Source organism: Anser anser (genome assembly GCF_964211835.1).
Source record: "Anser anser genome assembly, chromosome: 3".
Classification (NCBI taxonomy): Eukaryota; Metazoa; Chordata; class Aves; order Anseriformes; family Anatidae; genus Anser; species Anser anser.
In genome coordinates this window covers 108821979-108842450 of record NC_139722.1, presented here as the reverse complement: position 1 = coordinate 108842450, position 20472 = coordinate 108821979, and the positions used below count along the sequence as shown (strand labels likewise).

Below are 20472 nucleotides of genomic sequence, written 5' to 3'. Positions count from 1 at the left end.
GCCTTTCGTCCTCAGGCTGAGATAGCCAAGGCCCAGCGCCGGCTTCTGAGGGGGCCTCCTGCCACCCCGGTGCAGCAGCCCAAAGGAAGCCGAGTCCACTCTTGCCCACTCCTTGGGACTCTGTGCAGAAGAGATGACACCTCTGCCCGAGAGGTGGGGATGGGGCATGAGGGATGTGGAAGGAGGCCATCCCGCAGGCAAGCCTGCTAGATGTTTCCTGGATGGCCTCTCCCAGCTAATGGTGGCGGCGGAGGCTGTGCTGGGGATACGGAGCTTTCCGGGCGCTCCTGCAATGGTGACGTCTTGCAGGTGGGAGCCCTGGCACGGTGACGCTGTGCCAAACCACAAGGGTTGGAGCTGGATCCACCTCCATGGGCTCCACCTCAGCAGCCACGGTTCCTCCGCTTCCGCTGGCACTCCTCCGCCACCACTTCTTCTTGGGTTCAATGAACCGCTCTGACCCACGCAGTTGTGGGCAGCAATTCCTCCAGGACCTCTTATTTCCAGCCATGGCTGGTAATCGCAAGAGGGCCAAGAAGCTCAGCGAGTGGTGGGCCAGGCGCAGGGGGTTTTATAGGGCCGATGCCTCTGTGACATCATGGGGCCTCACTGACGGCCCCTGTGATGGCGTGCCACGCCCGAGGCCAAACATGGCCGTGTTGGGAGTGGGTTTCTGCGGCCTGAAAGAGGAGGCCCTCGTGTGGAAGGAGGCCTGGAGGTGGGGGGAAGAGAAGGGGTCACTCTGAGGCCCCCCCTTGCTCTCACCTCTAGTGTTAAGGAGAAACCTTCTCACCTCTTCTGTGCCTTCTTGCTTCCTCGTTCGGAGAAAGAGCTCTCCCCTCCGGTTGGGAGACTGCAAAAGGAAGACCAACGGAACTCCCTGCCGTGACATGTTTGGAAGAGGCAGTGGAAACCAGAAACCTCATGAAGAGGCTGCTTCCATTATGTGGAGGTGGAGCCTGGATGCTGACTGTTGCCTTCTTGGTCAAATGAGTCAGTACGAAACCTAACCAAACCAAGCAAATAAAAAAACACGATGCTCTGTCAAGGCCAAAGCTTGCAGGAGCTGTTCTGTGCTGAAACTGTGAAACGAGGCACCGCCAGCCACATTCTGCTAGGAGATTCTTAAGAGTCTGCTCACAGAATCACAGAATGGCTGCTGAGGTTGGAAGGGACCTCTGGAGATCATCTGCTCCCACCCCTCTGCCAAGCACGGTCACCTAGAGCACATTGTGCAGGCATGGTCACATTCTTGGTCACATTGCTGGCTCATGGTTTATCTGGTGTTCACCAGGACTCGCAGGTCCTTCTGCGCAGAGCTGCTTTCCAGTAGCTCAGCCCCCAACCTGTACTGGTGCAGGGGATCATTCCTCCCTAGGTGCAGGACCCTGCGTTTGGCTGTGTTGAACTTCATGACGTTCCTCTCAGCCCAACTCTCTAGCTTTCCAGCCTCCTCTGAACGGGAGCAGAGCCTTTTGGTGTGTCAGCCATTTCTCCCAGTTTTGTGTCATCTGCAAACTTGCTGAGGGTGCACTCTAACCTAACATCTGGTTCACTGATGAAGAAGCTTGTGAAACAAGACTGGTGTCTGCTTCCCTAAAAGAAAAAGAGAAAAGAAAGCTATTATAGGAGGTAACACTAGCCTGACAATCTGTAATTGTCAGACTTCTGGAGAGCAAGTATTTGCATACTTTTTACATGCAGTTGATTTGTTTATAAATGGCTTTAATTATTATTACTATTATTAATAATAATAATAGCAATTCATTAATATTACTATTTAGTAATATTAATAATGATAATAATAATAGTAATAAAGAGCCTAAATTTGCTTCCACTGAAATCAACAGAATAAGTATTAAACATTTGTGATATCTGGAGTTAGTGCTATGAAATGGTAGCTACCTCTTGTGATCACCAGTAAAAGAAATTTAACTCTACATTAACCAAATCTTTTTTTCTTGGTTGTTTTGGGCTGAAAGCGAAGAGGTGTTTTGGCACATAACAAAAAGTACAACATTATTCAGGAACATTTGAGCCGACTTTAAGTCAGCTGTAGGACTACTACCCTGTAGGACTGGAAGCAGGGTAGTTGTGTCCAGAGTTAAGAACAGCGGCACCAGCATGCTGCTATGCCAACTCTGCTCAGGGGGCTCTACTGGTATCTCTGCGTGACACTTGGCTACACTGTGTACACACGACAGGTTGTTCAAAACCAGCACAGCTTGTGGAAAAGGAAATGTCTGAGCTTGAGGCTCTTTCTTCTGCAAAGCTAGAGCTGCTGATCTTGTCTCCCGTTCATTGGGAGATAAACTGACTGCCAAGAGAATGCAGTTATTAAACAAGAGACGTTACAGAATATGCAATGGCTCAGGTAGATGAAAAGAGATGAAAACTGAACTCCAGTTGTCTGGCTCAACAGCTGGGGCATAGTACTTGTCCGAAAGACCCGCCTGAGACTTTCTGGACACTAGCATGGCCAAAACCACATCTGCAGGGCCAGTAAAGACCCTGCAAAACATCAGCACTATTGTCTGTTCCCTCATGATGTTCACCAGCCCCAAGAAGAGCAAGAAGAAACCTTAATTGAAGTTAATAAAGCTGGGGCTGCCAGCTTTACATATGAAGCCTCTTCTAGCTCATCTATGTGAAGGTTATTCTTTCAACAACTTTAATGCACATGAGCACGTTGTCTGAGTGTAGCTGGTAAGAGAGAGAGATGAAGGGTTAGGAAGAATGTGCCAAACACAACCCACTTGGATGGGGTACATTTGGAGCCAGAGCTGAGCTCTGCTCTACAGCTCTGCCCTGAGAAAAGCCCATGGGGGGGGGACAATGAGATCTCCAACATTCAGCTCCCATGGAGTGGGTGTCAGCATGAGCTGACCCCTGCATGTGGATGCCCCATCCCTGGAAGTGTTTAAGGCTGGGCTGGTTGGGGCTTTGAGCAACCTAGTCTGGTGGGAGGTGTCCTTGCCCATGGGAAGGGGTTGTAAACAGATGATTTTTAAGGCCCCTTCCAACCCAAACCTCTCCCAACCCTGTGAAGTCAGGACTGAAGAGCCCTTAAGTGTGGCAACAGCTGCACCTCGCTCGTGTCTCTGGGCTGTGGTGGGGCAGCTCACGTGAGACCCCGCAGCCACCTCAGGGCCCTCCTGAGGGCCTAGGTGGGCTCATCAGCCACAGGAGCCGTGTTTGCAGAGCCAGGAGACTGCTGGGGCACGGCTCGGGTGTGAGGAGCTGGTCAGAAAAAGACGTTTAGATGTAGAGCTTAGTGATACTGATTCATAGAAGAACTCTATATGGTTTATTTCGGTGCTGGGCAGATGCGGGATAGATCCCAAAGGCATGTGTACCTTAACACGGCAACTTGCTTTGGTTATATGCAGTAAAAAGTTACATATGCGGGAAGTTTTCCAATACGCCTATACATATTCATAACATATCCCCGCTTTGTATTCAGATTAGCTCCCAGAAGTCATTTCCATAAACTCCTCCCATCTGCGCCTCTGCAGTGCCTTCTGGTGGCGGTCGTCGGGGGGTCGTGGGGATGAAGTCCGATTAACTCCTCTTCATCACCACTAGTTGACCCCCTGCCGTTGTACAGACTCAGCTGCTCCTTGGCTCTTGTCCAAACCACAAGGTCGGTCTCAGCTGGTTTCTGTGACAGGTTCCTCGTTTTTGTCAGGAAACATCTTCTGTGAGGAGCCCCGAGACTCCTTGTTTCGGTTAATTTGCACAGTAATAAGCAAAGACACTCAGCAATATCTGTTTTAAAGCGATTAAGCAAGCTCCCATTCTTTCATTCCTGGCTTTAATAATTACGATTGTTTTATTTAGAAATCATTAATACGATTAAGCAAGCCCCCATTCTTCTGTCCCTGGCTTCAATACGAGTGATAACGGTTTAGTGGAGGACATGGTAGCGTTAGGTCAGAGCTTGGACTGGGTGATCTTGGAGGTGGCATTCCAACCTAGATGAGTCTGTGGGAGAAGGGACGAGGGAAGGCGATGAGTTTATTTTAGTGAATTTGCGAGCTTTTACTGCATTTCTGAGCTTTTACACGGCGGGGGCTGAGAGGAGCCTCCCTCTCTATGGTACCGGCCGGCACTCTATGACCCGGGAGGTGCGCGGGCGAGCCGCTCTGCCCCTCCCCTCTACGCCCTGAGGCGGGCAGGACCCCCCGTGCGCCTGCGCGCCGCGCCCGCTCTACCCTCCCGTCTCTATGGTGTCGTGGCGGCGCCCATGGCGGTGGCGGTGCTGCGGCCGCTGGACGCCCCTCCGGCCGAGCTGGCGCCGGTGACGGCGCTGCTGCTGGCCCCGGAGCCGCTGTGCGCGGCGCTGCGGGGCCGGGCCGGCGGGGGGAGCGGCGGCGGAGGCGGCGGCGGCGGGGGAGGGCTGGTGCTGGCGGTGCGGCCGGCGGGGCGCGGCGGGGCGCAGGCCGTGCTGCTGAGCGCCGTGGCGCTGGAGGCGGCGGGCCGCCGCGGGGCCGAGCTGTGGCTCCGCGGGGCGCTGCTGCGCCGCCTGGGGCTGGCGGCGGGCCGCAGGGTGGCCGTGTGGCCGCTGCGCCGCCCCCCGCCGCTCGCCTGGGTGCTGCTGGCGGCGGCGGCGGGGGGCGGCGGCGGGGGAGGGGGGAGGCCGGCGGGGGGCGCGGTGCTGGCGAGGAGGGGCGAGGCCTTGCCGGGAGCCGGCCCCGGGCCGGGCCCGCTGGTGCTGGAGGCGCGGCCGGCGCTGCAGGGGCTGCTGGGCAGCGGCACCCGCGTAGCGCTCGCGGCCCCCCCCCCGCCGCCGCCTCCCGGTGGCGGCGGCGCCTCCTGGCGTCGCCCCGCAGCGCCGCCCCTCGTCTCCCGCTTCGCCGCCGGCCCCCGGGCTGCCGAGGGGCCGCGGCTGAGGGCTGTGCCCCCCGGTGGCGGGGCCGGCGGCGGGGCGGAGGTGTGGGTGAGCCGGCGCGGGCTGCTGGCCCTGGGGCTGTTCCACGGGGAGTGGGTGCGGGTGCGAGCAGAGGGGGAGGCCCGGCAGCACCTGGCGGCGCTGCTGGCTCGCCCACCCGCCTGGGAGTACCCGCGGGCCGCCCGCAGAAAGCCCCCCGATGGCACCGCGCTGCTGGCGCCAGCCCTCGCCTTCAACCTGGGCTGCGACCCTGCCGGCGGTGAGCTCCTCTGTCTGCAGGTGAGTGCCGCGGGGAGCGGGTGGTGGGCTGGGGGGCAGCAGAGGAGGGAGCCAGGTGTGGCTCACGGTGCACCTCGTCCCGCCACAGAGGTACGAAGGAAAGGCGGGGGCTGCGGAGGGGAAAGGAAGCCGGTCCTTGCTGTCCGTGCCGCCCTTTGCCAAGGAACTGTACGTAGAGATCGTCTGCTCGCCAGCCTACAGTGCCAGAGGAGTCTATGACCGTATTCTCTACAAGCACTTTGAAACGCCCCGGTGAGCCACACAGAAAAGCCACACGTTTCTGTTCCTGGGGGGCCTTGTTTGCGAGCTGCACCCTCGCTGCATGTTTGTGGCATCCTGATCCAATACGTGTTGATTACACGCGTAACCAATAGCAGAATGCTTACGCGGAGTATTTCCTAAATGTCTGTTTGCAACATGTGCTCCCCATGAGTTCACACAGGTTCAATTCCAAGCAGTATCTCTTGTCCTGTCCCTCAAAAGTCACCCTCAAATCTCCTTCCTTGTAATTTACCATCCAGTGGTGAAGGCTCCCAAGTACTGCCCGCAAACCTCCCTTCTGGGGCGTGTCCATAAACCCAGTTTTCAGCTTTGAGTGGAGATCAGTGACGGGGAAGCTGGACGCACTGCAGTCTTCGCTTGTGAAACCTGCCCCCAAGCCTTTTCAGGAGCCTCGTTATGAGGCTTTCTGCTGTTGCAATTAGCCAGGCGCAAGAAGGTGACTTTGTCGGGAAGTGACACTCTTTGATAGTGTTCATCTTCTGTATCTTCCCTTTAGTAGCCTGGTTGCAGCTACTCTCATCCCATGCGTGCTAAATCTTTAGGTGGTTATTTACGGTTTTAGAGTACAAGAAAGGAATGAATTGGTGCAAGTAGCTACATTCTTTTCTGTAAAAAACAGATGTGGTATGGGGAGGGCATGCAAGAAGACCTTACTGTTTTTCAGTGTTGAAGCTGTGTTTTGTTGTTTCCTGTAGGCTTGTCCAGGAGGGAGACATCCTGTGTGTTCCAACATTTGGGCATGCTGAGTTTTTAGATGTAAATGCAGACAAATTCCTTAGGTAGGTGGCAGTAAACTATGGTGCTATCACATAGATACTAAAGAGAAAAGGTACTTCTCCACTCCTGGTTCTCTTGAAACAAGACAGTAGATTCCCTTCTCATCTGTCTCTGGAGCTGACGGTTTTTCTGCCTCTTATTTTAGGGGAGGAAGGAAAAGTTTTTCTTGGATTATCACTGATTTTTTTTAAGGTTGGAAAAGACCTCTAAGACCATCTGGTCCAACCGTTCACCTACCACCACTGTCACCCACTAAACCATGTCCCCAAGCACCACGTCCAGCCTTTCCTTGAACACCCCCAGGGACGGTGACTCCACCACTTATTTCCCTGGGCAACCCGTCCCAGTGCCCGACTGCCAATGCCTGACTGCTCTTTCTGAGAAGAAGGCAAAATGAGAAGTTAGAAGTTAGTACAGCAGCACCCGTGGGCTGAAGCCACCAGGAGAAGCTGTAGCTGTTGACAGTCCTGTTGGTCTGCCTAGCCAGCCAGCCAGGGAGCAAGGGTCTCTCTGCCTACCCTTGCCTCTCAGTTGGCTCCCAGCTGATGGATGTTCCTGTCTTCAAGATCTTGGCTCCATGACTGAGACTGCCTGTTTTTCCTTTAGGTGGCCAGAGCTTTACTTCAAAGTGAGGAAGATTTTAGGCATGGTGGAAGGCGAGCAGTCCGAGGGTTACCTGGCGGACACGCAGAACACCTCTTTGTATCTGGTAAGATGTTAGAGGAGGGCAGGGAGGGTGTACTGAGCCTGAGGGTGCACTATGGATGCCAAATGTGCCTGTGGAAGCTTGTGCTTCCCCTGCTTTTGCAGAATGGCGTTTCAGGACAGAGTGTCACTTGGTAGCTGTCTTTTCTCAGCTGCTGTTCTACAGAGTGCTGTTTTCCTCACAGGTGGGCTCAACAAACAGTGCTGTCCCGTCTGCCCCAGCCTATAACAGTCACGAGTTCTGGAGCAGTTTGTCTCCTGCCGGACTTTCTGATGTTGTGAAGGACCTCTGCGATGCGCTTCGGCCTCACCTGAACAGTCAGTGAGTTAAATTCCCTTCCGTCACACCTCGGGAGAGCTGGGGCCCTGCTCCCCAGTCACTGGGAGAACTGCCTCTGTGTTACAGGGCAACCACGCTGAGCAGGGTGGGCAGCGTCCTCCTCTCAGGACCAAGCGGCAGCGGGAAGGTGATGGCTGTCAGAGCTGTGTGTAGCTGCCTCAACCTCCACCTCTTCAAGGTAATTCCTCCTGTGGCTGGTTGACGATTCTATGATTCTTGGCCCAGAGGTTGCCTTTGTACCTTTCTTTAGTAACTGTTATTTTGGTGAGTCTGACTGACTTTACAGGTACCGCAGCACACAGTAGTGTTTTAGGGGATTTCACATCATCGGGTAGGGGATTGAGCTGGAACCGTACCCCAGAGGGCGGCACCAGCTGAACACGCTGAGAGAAGCTGAGGAGGTGATGAGGGCAGGAACTGCAGTGGCACCGGGTGTTTTCGGTTGTCCCTGACAAAAGGCGTGTTGCAGGGTGAAGCAGAGATAACACTGAGATCTTCCCCAGCTGGGCAGGAGTCCTACAAAAGAAAGGTGGCCGGTGGTTTGATAGCAATGCGTGTGCCTGATCTGCTTCAAAATCTCACTGCCTTTAGAAGAGCTGCGCTGTAAGTGTGCTTCCTTCCATTCACCAAGAATCCATTCACGAGAGCAAAAAAGCCCCCGCGTCTTCCATAGCTGTGCTTGGCTTTGGAAAGGGGAATGGCCTCAAAATGGGGTTTGTTTAGAAAAAGAGAGTTGGCTGAGGTAAGGGAGTCCTTACATCTGCTATGGAAGCAAATGAAGGGCAGCGTGCTGTAACACAGGGCGACTGCATAGATCATATAGGGATGGGCTTGGGAAAAGTAATTTGAAGCCAGAGCAGATGAACAGCAGGGAAAGGTCATTCACCGGAAACAAGAAACATCCTTCAAAGGACACAGAACTGTGAGGTTAGAGTGAAGGATGGCATTAGCAAAGACTAGGATGAGTGTGAGCTACTGGGAAAGAATCCCTGTAGTTCCTGAAGAGCCAAGTCCTGCCCAGGGAGCCTTTGGAAGGTTACTTGAAGGTGTTACATCAAGCATGTGGTGAGGGGAACTTGACTGATACGGTCTGCTTGGGATTTGAAAAGGCTGTTTGGGAAACTGCGTGGTGGTGAGATGCGAGTGAAGATCCCGGCTTGGATATAACGCTGGTTAAAGGTTTGGGACATGATGGTCTGATGGGGCTTAGCTGATGATAGCTGGTGAGTCTTCACAGTCAGCAGGGGAGCTCTGCAGGTATCTGGACTGGGAGCTGTGCTGTTCAGCATATTGCGAAATGATGTGGGAAAGAGGATGAATTGAGATCTGATGGTTCCTCATAACAAAACTATTAAAGGTACGAGGAGACAGATGGACAGACTGTCCTTGGACTAGAGGAGAGGTTTAATGAGACGAAGTGACTGAGCAGTAAAATGCCGGATAAAATTTACTGGAAAACAACAACACTTTACACAAAACGTGTTGGATTTCAAGCTGACTGTCACCAGTCAGGATCAATACTTTTGTTCTATGTCAGTGGCTTCATGAAAACTTCAGCTTTGCTCTCCACGTCAAAAATCAGATCATACTTCAGGAAATAAACTGGAGAGTTGGTGCTGCTGCTGCTGCTGCACAGATCCGTGTCTTGCCACAGCTCTAATATCGTCCACAGTTCTGGTCTCCCCGTATCAAAAGCATAAAGCCGAACTAGAAAAATTCAGAGGAGGACAGTGAAGAAGATCAGGGGTCTAGAACAGTTTCTTTGCAGCAAACAGCTGAACAGGCTCTTCAGCTTGGAAGAGAATACTCAGGGAGAGTTTGGTAGAGTGTTGCAAGATCTTGAGTGGTCAGCACAGAGTGGAAAGTGTTTGATTTCTCTCTCGGTGCCAGGACGATGCTTGGTGCCGACAGGTGAAAGCAGTGGGAGGCAGGTTATGGGCAAGCTGAAGGAGATGGTTTCTTATGGTAGGTAAGAATATTTGGAGGAGAAATCTACTGCGTCTTACTTTTATCGTGAAATCACGTTTGACTGGGAAAATCCCCAGAGAATGGTAGTTGCTCGGAAGAGGACTGAGGGCAGAGGGCTGTAAATGCTTACGCTGATCTTATTCTTTCTTAAACAGCCACTTGTGGCCATGCATGGCGACAAGATAGTGGGCTAAGTGGACTCTTGGTCTGAGCCAGTACAGCCATTGTTACGTTTTCACAGCTGCAGCTACACTGGGTAAGCTTTATGGCCAAAATGAGGTCTAGCCCATGTCTCTAAACAGCACTTGAGGTTCTGAACACAAACAGAGTTTTCAGTGGCTTGTTAAAAATGCTGTTTTTCCTTCTGTGCGGTCCTTTTGTTCACTCTGAGAGTCTGGATGTATTCCTCAAATTCTTTAATCTCCTTGAATCTATAGATTTATGTTTGCAAGGAGTTTGGAAGTTGCAGGCTGACTTTTCTAAGAGCTTCACAAACTCTAAAAGGACTTGGAAGAAGAAGAAAGCTAGAGTAGAAGAGAGCTCGAAGGTTCCTTTTTGTGGAAGGAAAACATAAGCTTACTCCTTTTGCGTGGGTCTTGTTAAATTCACAGAAAACAAGCCAAGCATTTTGGATATTTGGGTTTTCTTCTTTTGCTTAGAAGTTGGGTCCTGTTACATCGTGTCACTGCTTGGATAGAGAAGAACGGTTAAGAGAGTAAATCCGTAACAGTGGGTCAGTGGGGGAGGCAGATAAAGCCCTGGCCGTTGCCCAGCACCATCTCTTGTTCCAAGCAATATGTCCTGTAGGGAGTCTTTGTCACGGATCTGCTGCTAAACCTCCGGCTTCTCAGTGTGTAGCAGCCGTATCTGGAGACTTCTGGCAACCCCGCAGAACAACCAGTGGATTTCCTCTTCTCTCTGTGTAAAACCTCTCAGCACCAGGAGGCAGCAGTGTGTGTTTCCAGCAGTGTTCAAGCTGCTGTTCAAGGGCTCACCAGCAGCCTCTCCTTTTTGGATGACTTCATGCAGTGTTTGCTTAGTAAACAGTGTCTAGGTTTCCAGCCACCCATAACTTTTTTTTCCTCCTCTTACCTTCTACCTCCCTCTTGCACTCTGAGCCTGTGTGGCACTGAGCTGAATAGTGCCCCGAGCCTTTCCCTCTGCTCTTCGCTCTGTTCCTTTGAGGCACCTTGTTCTCCCTGTCTTGTTCTCTTCCACAGCTCTCCCATCCCTTCCAGCATAGGTTGGCTGAGCCGTGACATCTCCTCCACTGACTTCTCCAGTCCCTTGTCCTCAGCCCTTTCAGACAAGACCCTCCTGCTCCCCTGTCCTCCTGCGGAGAAGCAGGAAACCGCCATTTCTGCATGTCAGATAATCCTGAGACCCCTTTCAGCTGCGGATTGCCCACGGCAGGCTCCGTGGAAGCGAGCATTGCTCCCAGTCCCCGAGCTGTCCACGTAGCAGCCCCTGCAGTCCGTGCGTTGTGTGGCCTGTCTTGCAGGTCGATTGCGTTAGTTTGTGCTTTGACACCAGTGGAGCCGCAGAGGAGAAAATACAGATGGCCTTCACCCAGGCCCAGCAGTACCGTCCCTGCGTGCTTCTGCTGAAGGACATAGAGCTGCTGGGCAGGGACCGGGACATGCTGGGAGAGGACGCCAGGGTCATCGCTACTCTGCGCCAGCTGCTTCTGGATAGAGACCCAGCACTGAGGTATGGACCTTGTTGGGCACCCAGGACGATTGTTTGCTTCTGCCTAGGGCTGCAGCCGCTGTCGCATCGAGGCTTTCGTTGCTAGCGTGCCCAGTTTTGTTGTTAATCCAGTGGAGATTCTCCCTGATTTACTTTGTTTACCTCACTGGGCCCTTGCTCTTAGTGGCTGGGGAGATCAGGGGGCCTTATTGTCCAAGTTTGGGCTGGCTTCTGAGTTTATTCAGATGAGCAAAGCTGGCATAGGTGTGAGGTATGCCAAGGGTCGCAGGGTCTGCGGAGCTGTTCCGCTGGGATTGCAGAGCTAGACCCCGGGAGAATCCTGCGGCAGGTGACAAATACCAGGGAACAGGGAGGGAGACACCAGGTGAAGAGATGAGATGTCACTTGAGGGGCGGAGGTGTTAGCAGTGGGGAGAGGGAGGTTTCCACAAAACTGCAGCCGTTCCCTGTCCCCCTTTCTCAACAGCCACCCTGTCCTGGTGATCGGCACAACCTGCAGACCCCAGGATGTTCCTGCAGACGTGCAGACTGCTTTCCTTCATGAGGTGAAAATCGAAGCCCTTTCCGAGGAGCAGAGGAGGTCGATGCTGAGCGTGCTGACTGCCAGTCTTCCTCTGGGCAAAGAAGTGAACCTAGCCAAGCTGGCCCGCAGGACTGCAGTGAGTGAAACCACAGCGACACGCGGCAAGGGGCAGCCCCGTGATATGGCAGGACGGGGGCGCTGGGCCAGCCTCCCATGTCTGGCCGTGGAGGAAAGGGACAACTCCCGTAGCCCAGTCAGTATCTTCAGTGGTTAACCCTGGTCCTCAGACATCAGTTTTAAGAGCGGATTTCTAGTGCCTAAGGACCCTACGCTTTTTGCAGAGGGCTGGTTGATGCTCTGCTCTGCAAGAAGGCAATTTGAAAAATGGAAAGGAAAAAAAAAAAAAAACAACAAGACAAACTAGAGCCTTTAATCAAAGCACAGAAGCTCAGAGTACAACTCTGCAAGGACTCTTTCCCCATACACCTTGTATGGCCTGGCTGGAGCTGTGGTCAGGGACTGAACTGATGCTGTTTGTTTCCGCATTCACAGGGTTTTGTGCTGGGGGATTTCTGTGCCTTGCTGTCCCACAGCAGCCGGGCTGCTTGTACCCGCATCCAGGCCTCGAGGTAGCCCGGGCGATGTGGCAGGAGGCGGGGAGGGTGGGGGTGCAGCGAGCCTGGCCGTGCTGGGAGCGGGGCAGTGCCTGAGCCCTTGCCTTCTCTTTCCTTGCCAGTTTCCCGGGGGGACTGAGTGAGGAAGTGGAGAGAGATTTTTGCACTGCTGGCTTCCCAGTGCTTGAGGAGGATTTCAGTGTTGCTCTGGACCAGCTGCACGACGCCCATTCGCAGGCAGTGGGAGCCCCAAAGGTAGGATGCTGGGGCAGAGGAGGGGGATTGTTTCCCTAAAGATTCTCTCTCTGTGGCTCGAGATACTTCTCACAGACTTTGCCAGACCCGTGCTGTGCCCGAGCATGTTGCTTCCTGCTGTCTCATTCCACATACTCCCCAAGCCATGAAAAACAGTCCAGGTGTGTTTTTTGGACCCTGTTGGCTTTGGATTTGCTCGGGGAAGCCCTTGCAGCTCTAACTGGAGACTGCTTCATCAGTAGGGGTGCCAGGCTGCACCGCTCAGCCTCTCAAGAGGCTGCTGCCTCGCTCAGGTCTCTCCAGCTGCCTGGCATACAGGAACAGAGAGCCTGTGGCACAAGCCGGAGAGGGAATTTCCTCTCGTGTGAGAAGCTTCAAACTTGATCCATGGCCTTGATCATGGCTCGAGCTGGCACAGGCTTTTCTGAGAGCGGGGCAGTTTGAAAAGTTGGGGATCCTTCAGGGAGAGGGCCGTGGGGGGTGAGAGAAAACCAGCAGGGTCAGCTTCTTGGGAGGGGCATGCCCTGCCTCTGGTGGCTCGTGACCAGGGAAACAGCATTTGGGGTGACCGCTTCTGCTGGGCAGCGCAGTGTCAGGGCCAAGCACGACGATCAGAGCCTCTTCTCCCCGCCCCCACCTGCAAATGACTGCGCTCAGCGCAGGGCTGGAAACAGTCCTCAGAGCAGTTGTTCCGGCACCTTCCCCGGCTGCCCGTTTGCAGTCCTGCCTGAGCAAGGTATCGCCTTGCTGCTCTTGTCAGCTGGGAGCTGCTCTGGGGCTGTTCGGTATCGAATAAATTAGTGAATTAACCAAACGAGCTCTGCTTTGAGGTGTATTTACCAAGTTCACTCTAAGACAAATACTAACCACAGAGCATGCTCGGCAGCGAGCTGTGTGAATGGAAGCTAATTCTGCTTGTATTTTGCAATCCTTTATCGATTTCTTAGTTACTGGCTAGGGTTCAAAAAGCCCATTAGCAGGCATGGATACTTTCAACGTACGTAACTCTCAATTCCGTGCTTACTGTTTCTGGTTAGTCACACATTTTTCCTTGCAGTTAATGGGATGCCAGCTTGAGCCTCTGAGGAAAAAACGATTTCAAACTTCAGTTGCTAGCAGCATCTACGGCATGTCCTGCAGTTACAATGTTCTCCTTTGAAAACAACCTTGCAGTGTTCCAGCTCTTGTGCTGATGTCTGCAGAGCTTTTTCTAGGGAGAGGCAGCATAAGCAGGAGTGTGGGGGAGAAGGCAGCTCTTCTATTCATCAGCAGTGAAGGAAGAGTGCCTGCGATCTCTTGCTTTAGAAGGTTTTTTTCTAGAAATCCTTATCTTGTCAGACCTGATTTTCCGGCGGAGTTGCTGGACAGCTGGAGTAAAAGCGTGATAACATCATCTCGAGTAGCAAAGGAAGGAGAGTCGAAAGAGGGGAGGGAGCCGAAGGAGGGGGAAAGAATTTAGCTTTGGCCTATTTTTAAACTCCCCGTTTGTACTGGCACCTGTTCACCACCCAGCCAGCAGCTGGGGGAAGTGTGCTGGGGCTTTGTTTTCTCTGTGTGTTCCCACGAGAGCTGCTCTGGCTCGGGGGGATCTGTCACCCAGGCTCTGGCGTGCCTGCGATTTCGAAGGCTTTGCACAGAGCACCCTCCTCCTCCAAGGTTCTTTTACCATAAAATAATACAAGTGGCAAGGCTTCCCCCTCTCAAGTTTGCTGTCTTTCCTCGCTTAGCAATCCTCCCTTGCATGCTTGCAGCTGGCCCCATCCCTACCTACTTGTAAACCCATGGATTTTGTTCCTGCATTTTCCTTTTCAAAAGCAGCTAGTTTTTTTGTGGTGTCCTCCAGGATGTCTGTCTTTCACATCCTCCCTCACACGACAGAGGTCTCAGTAGCCCAGGTTTTGTCACTCTGTTGTGAAGCCCTTGCTCAGTCTCAGCACCGTGGGGAACAAAGTGCCCTAAACACAAGTTGCTAGGTCCATTTTTCCTTTTTTCAGCCTTCCCCCATGTGTCCCTAGGGGATCTCACGTGGCTGGGCAGTGTGGTGAGGGGCTGACTTGCTGCCCCGCAGCACGAGAGGCTGACGACTGGAGCAAGGGCTGAACGGGCAGGCTCAGGAAGAAGTGCTGACAGGGACTCTCCCTCTCGTGCAGATCCCCTCCGTGTCCTGGCAGGATGTTGGTGGGCTCCATGAGGTGAAGAAGGAGATCCTGGACACAATCCAGTTGCCCCTGGAGCACCCAGAACTGCTGTCGCTGGGTCTGTGCCGCTCTGGTCTGCTGCTGTACGGGCCTCCTGGGACAGGGAAGACCTTGCTGGCAAAAGCCGTGGCAACCACGTGCACCATGACCTTCCTTAGGTGAAGAACCTTGCGGGAGGACTGACTTTCTCCTAGCGGTGGCTGGCCGTGCTCTAACCAGCTCCCTTCTCCCCCTGCAGCGTGAAGGGGCCAGAGCTCATCAACATGTACGTGGGGCAGAGCGAGGAGAACGTGCGCAACGGTGAGCGGAAGCGTCCTGAGCCTGCGTGTGGCAAGAGGGGCTGCTCTGTGGTGCCGGGGGGAAGGTGGGAGGGCTTAAACCGCTTTTCCAAACTCCCATCCACAGCAGGCAGCAAGGGCATATATCCAGCAGTCTCTTACAGCCAGTCTGGCTCTCTCTGAGCCCCTCTGGCTGGAGTAGAGAGCGGTGGTGAGGCAGCAGGCAGCTCACTTCCATCTTCAGCTCTTCTCTGCTGGTGACTCCACTCGGGGTCCGTCGGTTGCTCCTCCTGCTTCCTCATCTCGTGTGCTCTCTGTCTCCTCCCAGTGTTTGCCAGAGCCCGGGCAGCTGCTCCCTGCATCATCTTCTTTGACGAACTGGATTCCCTGGCCCCAAATCGTGGGCGGAGCGGAGACTCGGGGGGTGTCATGGACAGGTGAGTGAGCGTAGCGTGTCCTTGGCAGAGCGGGCATGCCTGCCTCAGCTAGGGGTGCACGGGATGGCGCGGCGAGGCAGAGTCCATCCCAGCTCTTTATCTCCCTTTTCCCTTCCTGCTCCCTTCAAACCCTCTGCATGGCCTGTCTCCCCTCTCAGGCTCGTAGTACTGCTGTTTGCATTGCAGCAGATTCCTGATTGCCCAAGCTTGTTGTGCAAACATTTGGTTAAAACTGAGCCTCCTCCAACTGCTTCTGTGGCTGCCAACTGTTCCCTTTGGCCTCTTCCAAGGCCATCCTTCACACCCCTGCCTTGCGGTGGGAAACCTTTCAGCTGCCTCTGGTAGAAGCAAAGCACGTACAGCTTGGCGATACGCAGAAACAGGGTGACTTCCCCCAGGGCTCTTATCCTGAGCTGATAGTCACTCTCCAGTCTTCTCTCCATCCGTGAGGGGTTGTGCAGAGTTTTGCAGTGCCACCATGTGCCCACAGCGCCCATCTTCACATACACAGGCCAACAGCTCTGGAAGGGGCTGGGTATGGTTTGTGTTGGTTGGCTCAGGCAACGCCAGAAACCAGTTGAGGTTTCCTCATGCCGGGAAGAAGTTCAGCGCTGAAGTTCTCTGCTGCCAGACGTCCTCGAGCCCCGTGGTTTGCAGAACTAGATCTGCACCGTGTGCTGTTGGCTGCCCTGAGGACTGGCCGGCAGCATCGCAGGCCCACCGGGGCGTCCCCGGCACTGACTGACGGGGCAGTCTTGCAGCTGAACTTGCTAGGCAGCACCGCATAGCAGGGAGAGTTGGGATTGACCAGCACGTCTGTGTGGGGAATCTGATCCCTAGCCATGCGTGCCTGCCTATGTTTGGTCCGTGTTGCCAGCGTCTGATAGCAAGTTGTAAGCACGTGCAGCCAGCCTGGAAGGGTTCAGAGCCAAGCACAAGTATGAAGGACTGTCGTGGTACCAGGGGTTTGTGCTGACTTGGCAATGAGCCCACGCAATCGCTGGCTGTGCCCAGAGAGGTCTGGGCGGCTGTGTCCGGGCTGTTCCAGGGAAGTAGGAGCCGAAGCCCAGGATGTGGACCCTTAGTGGCCTCGCCTGTTCCTCCTTTCAGGGCCCAGTTGTGAATGTCCCATCTTGCTCCCTGCAGAGTTGTCTCGCAGCTCCTGGCTGAGCTCGACGGCCTTCATTCCAGCCGAGAGGTGTTTGTCATTGGAGCCACGAACAGGCCTGACCTCCTGGACCCAGCGCTGCTCCGGCCGGGCAGGTGTGTCGCCTCCTACCTGCCTCGCTTCAGGGCAGGGCTGTAGAGCACCTCAGCTGGTGATGAGCTGAGCTGGGTCTCTGCCACGTTCCCCCCACAGGGACTCTTCCTAAAGCCCGCCCTGGCTTCTGGGGAAGACAGGCAGCTGACACGAGGCCAGAGCCTATAGCTGGAGCAGCAGCACAAGATACCATGCTTGTTATGTTCCCCCCTACTCTGGTTATTGCCCCAGCAGCAGAGCAAGGCAGTAGGAGTCCTGCCGTGGCACCAAACTGGCGGTAGGACTTGGTCTCCCAGGGTTTTTTCTGGAGATCTGCCTCCCAGCCTGTCCTTGTGCCTGCAGTTTGCCTGTCGTGGGGCAGGGCTTTGTATCTGCCCTTGCTGGACCCCGTGTGGTTCCTGTCAGACCATTTCCCCAGCCTGCCAAGGTCCCTCTGAAGAGCAGCCTTGACCTCCAGCATCTGTGCCACCCTCAGAGTCTTCTGTTGTCCGTGGACTTGACAGCAGAAGGAGCTGCCCCAGAGCCACCTTTCAGTTTTCGGTGCACGGGGCTGAGCACCAGTGCCAGGTGTTTCTGGGCCTCTTCTTGACCGTCCCTTTTCTCTTTTTCTCTGCTGACAGGTTTGACAAGCTGGTGTATGTGGGCATAAATGAAGACCGGGAGTCCCACCTGCAGGTGCTGAGCGCAGTCACCAGGAAGTGAGTGACCCTGTCCCCTTGCAGCACCCTTCCACCGCCTTGCAGCGGGTGGCAGCCTTCCTAGGAGCAAGCCACCCCTTGCCTGAGGATCCTGGCCGTGTGGTGAGGCTGCAGTGCACCAACACGGCAGGAAGCTCCCACTTGCTTTCTGCAAGACTTCCATAAGCACATCTGCTGCTCTTTCCAGAACCGAGGGTGAAGGCAGCTCTGTTCGTCGTACTGCCTCTTGTCTTGGGATGTTGAGGGGTGCTGTTCAGCCTGTGCTCTGTGCGTCTTCCCAGAGAAAACACTGGTTGTGTGGGGTCACCGAGCAGCAGGGTTTGGCTGCTTCTCCAGCTTCTCTGGGCTCCCGAGAGCATCTCTGGAAGCAGAAGAGCAGGCTGTGCAGTTTGGGCGTGGACTTAACACCTCAACAGCTGGGCGAGCAGCAGAGCATCTGCTCTGCATCTGCCTTTGCAGGGACTTTGTGTAATGGGTAGCTGTCATCGCTGCTCCTTTCGAGGACGAGCTGGTAGGAGACGTGAGAGCGCGGGCGGGCTGTGAGCATCATTTCACGCCGTGCAGCTTGGCAGTCGTGCCCTCCAGTGCTGTGCTCTCGTTCGTGCCGTAGGAGGCTCGCTGCTGTCTGCCGTGTGGCTCTGATGGGGTGGTTTGGTGTTCCAGTGGTTCGTGCTGTCTGTAATTAAGCGTGTTCTTATTCAGCCCTGGCTGCAGGCTGTTCCCAGGTGTGCAGAGCATTTAATTTCCCTGAGTGAGAACTCGAAGTTGCCTTTGATCCTGCTTCGCAGGAGAGAGGACCTTGCTGTGGGGATGTTTCAAAGCGAAATGACTGTGGTTAAAAAAACAAAATAACCAAACAAACATAAACAAACAAACAAAGCCCTTTGATTTTTTGGAGCGTGCAGAGCATAGTCCAAAAGTTGCTAAACATGGGGTGTGACTCTGTGGCCTCTGATTCCTCCTGCCCAGTCACTCTGGCTGCTGCATATCTACCAGACTTTTTATTTTTGTCCTGTGGCTCTTACAACTGTGGCTTCATTTCTTGGCAGGTTTAAACTGGATCCTTCGGTGAATCTCAGCAGCATCCTAGAAAAATGCCCGGCTCAACTGACAGGAGCAGACATCTACGCGCTGTGCTCGGACGCCATGATGTGCGCTGTCAAACGCAAGGTGGAATGGATCGAGGAAGGTGGGAGCCCGACCCCAGCCCATCCCAGGTGTTGTGGCTGCCCCGCTCAGGGGCAGAGAGGGCGGTTACCGCTGCTGGCAGTAACTGGGCTTCGGGAGAAGAGCCTCGGTGGCTCTGGGGCTGTCTCTGCGTGCTAGGCTGCGGGTGACTGGCAGGCAGTTTCGACGTGTGTGAGCATCTCCACCTCCAGTGCTTGGCCCCAGGGGGGAAAGAGAAGCATGGGTTTTCTTTCCAGGCCAATTCCCCTCCCTTGGCAGGAGAGAGGGGTGTTGGATCTCGCCAGCCGCCCTAGCGCCTTGCTCTCAGTCTTTTCCCATTCTCTGTCTCATGCAGGGCTGGACACAGAGAGCTCTGCTCTCATCCTGACCATGGAGGACTTCCTGCAGGCTGCCGCGAGGCTGCAGCCATCGGTCTCTGAGCAGGAGCTGCTCAGGTACAGACACATCCAGCAGAAGTTTGCTGCCTGCTAACGCTCGGCGGAGGTGGGCCCGAAGGAACAAAGGGAAGGATGCGCTGAAGGTGCGAGAGAACTGGGGCAAAAACAGTCGCCCTGCTGGTGGACCCCTTTTTTGAGCTGGGCTGAAAAAGTGGCCATGCAGTTCCGTGTGCAGGCGCTGTTCTGCTCAGCCGCCCTGGGTGGTGGGTTCTGTAGCAGTCCCTCAGCTGTAGAGGAGCACCACGGCGCTGCCAGGGACATGCCAGGGTGACCCCAGGCAGGGGGGAAGCTGAGTCTGGTGGCTGTGGGCAGCTCAGGGGTGTCTCAGGACAGGAAAGCGAGGCCAAAACTCGACCCAGTTTGGCAGCAGGCTGGGGGCAGTCACTTGTGGGACGTGGGGCAATGCTGCTGCCGCAGGCCTGGCCTTGACGTGGTCTCCGTAAATAAATAGAGGTTTCTGCTCCATTGCGGCACTGCCTGGCCTCAGATCTTTGTCCGCTGTGCTCAGGACAGGCCCTGCCAGCCCCTGGGAGGACTGGGTGTTCCAGAGGGGAACCCGTGTCTGGCAGGGAGCAGCGGGGAGTGCAGGCATGTGGCTGGGGCCACCCACCCTTGTGGGTGCTTGCATCTGGCACCCAGAAGATGAAGGAAAATCTCGCTGCTGCCTGCAGAGGGAGCCCCGTTCTTCCTGGAGGAGCTCGGTGCCGGGGTGAGCTGCACTGGGGACAAGTGGCAGCAAGGGCGATTCGCACTAGATACCAGGAAAAGCTCGTCACAGCCTTGGAAATACTCAACCCAACCCTTGGCTGGAGCAGCCCGGAGCTGCCCCACCTAAGCCAACCTGCGCTGAGCGTGAGCTGGACCAGCCACCCCCGAGGCCCTGTCTCGCCTCGCTCCGCAGCTGGCGCTGCTGCTGCACGTGCGCTGCTTCCTGGCCTTTGCCAAGGGTGCCAAATAAATCCCCCACTGGAGCTGTGCGTGTCAGTCAGCTGCCGGGTCCCTGCAGCTGCTCCCGCAGCTCAGGGGCAGTCCCAGGGTAAACCAGGGAGCCCCCGCAGGGGGTTGGTGCTGCCTGCCCCAGGACTGCTTCCAACTGCATCGCTGCACCACCTGCGCCTGGTGAGGACCCCAGCGCGCTCCTCCCTGACAGGCTGGTCCTCCCGCAGCCGCGGGCACTTGGTGCGTGACAGCCCAGCCGACTGCCTCGAGCGCTGCTGCTGCTCCGGCTCCTGAGCGTGTTCAGGCAGAGCCGGCCGTGACCGCGACGTGCTGCTGGATGTGGCCGCCACCTCTTCCCCAGGGCGGGCAAGGAGGGGGCTGCAGCCGTGCCAAGGGACCAGGGCTGAGAGCAGCGTCAGGAAAAGGGGGGTGGAGGTGCGAGGGAGAAGGGTGTCTGCTGGCCTCCCCCGCGAGTGGTGCTGCAGCAGGCGTGCAGCGGTGGGGATGCGCAGCCACCCAGGAGCCAGCCCACGCGGGCCTCCTGGCGACTGGCAGCAGAGAGATGGGGTGAGGCTGTGCCCGTGACCCCCCTGTACTCCCCCCAAGGTCTGGCACTCCTTTCCTTGGGCACCCAGGTCCCCCCGTAGCAGAAGGTGACTCGCCCCATACACGGACACACGGACCACGGGCTCC

At 55.3% G+C, this 20472-nt stretch overlaps 1 protein-coding gene across 2 annotated transcripts; it reads left to right on the top strand.

Annotated features, from left to right (window-relative positions):
• The first annotated feature begins 4182 nt into the window (after positions 1 to 4182).
• On the top strand, positions 4183 to 19305 carry PEX6 (peroxisomal biogenesis factor 6). Of its 2 annotated transcripts, none has more exons than XM_083828569.1 (17): positions 4183 to 5170; positions 5259 to 5422; positions 6148 to 6231; positions 6836 to 6938; positions 7120 to 7256; positions 7341 to 7452; positions 10744 to 10952; positions 11418 to 11610; positions 12027 to 12103; positions 12211 to 12343; positions 14494 to 14699; positions 14780 to 14841; positions 15148 to 15256; positions 16403 to 16519; positions 17138 to 17215; positions 18265 to 18432; positions 18738 to 19305. In XM_083828569.1, exons 1-17 carry the CDS (start codon positions 4247 to 4249, stop codon positions 18820 to 18822), a joined length of 2961 nt encoding a protein of 986 aa, XP_083684695.1. In that variant the 5' UTR covers positions 4183 to 4246; the 3' UTR covers positions 18823 to 19305. The 2 variants fall into 2 exon arrangements, with proteins under 2 accessions (XP_083684695.1, XP_083684694.1); XM_083828568.1 differs by having other exon boundaries at positions 4204 to 5170; positions 18265 to 18404.
• The last annotated feature ends 1167 nt before the right edge of the window (positions 19306 to 20472 follow it).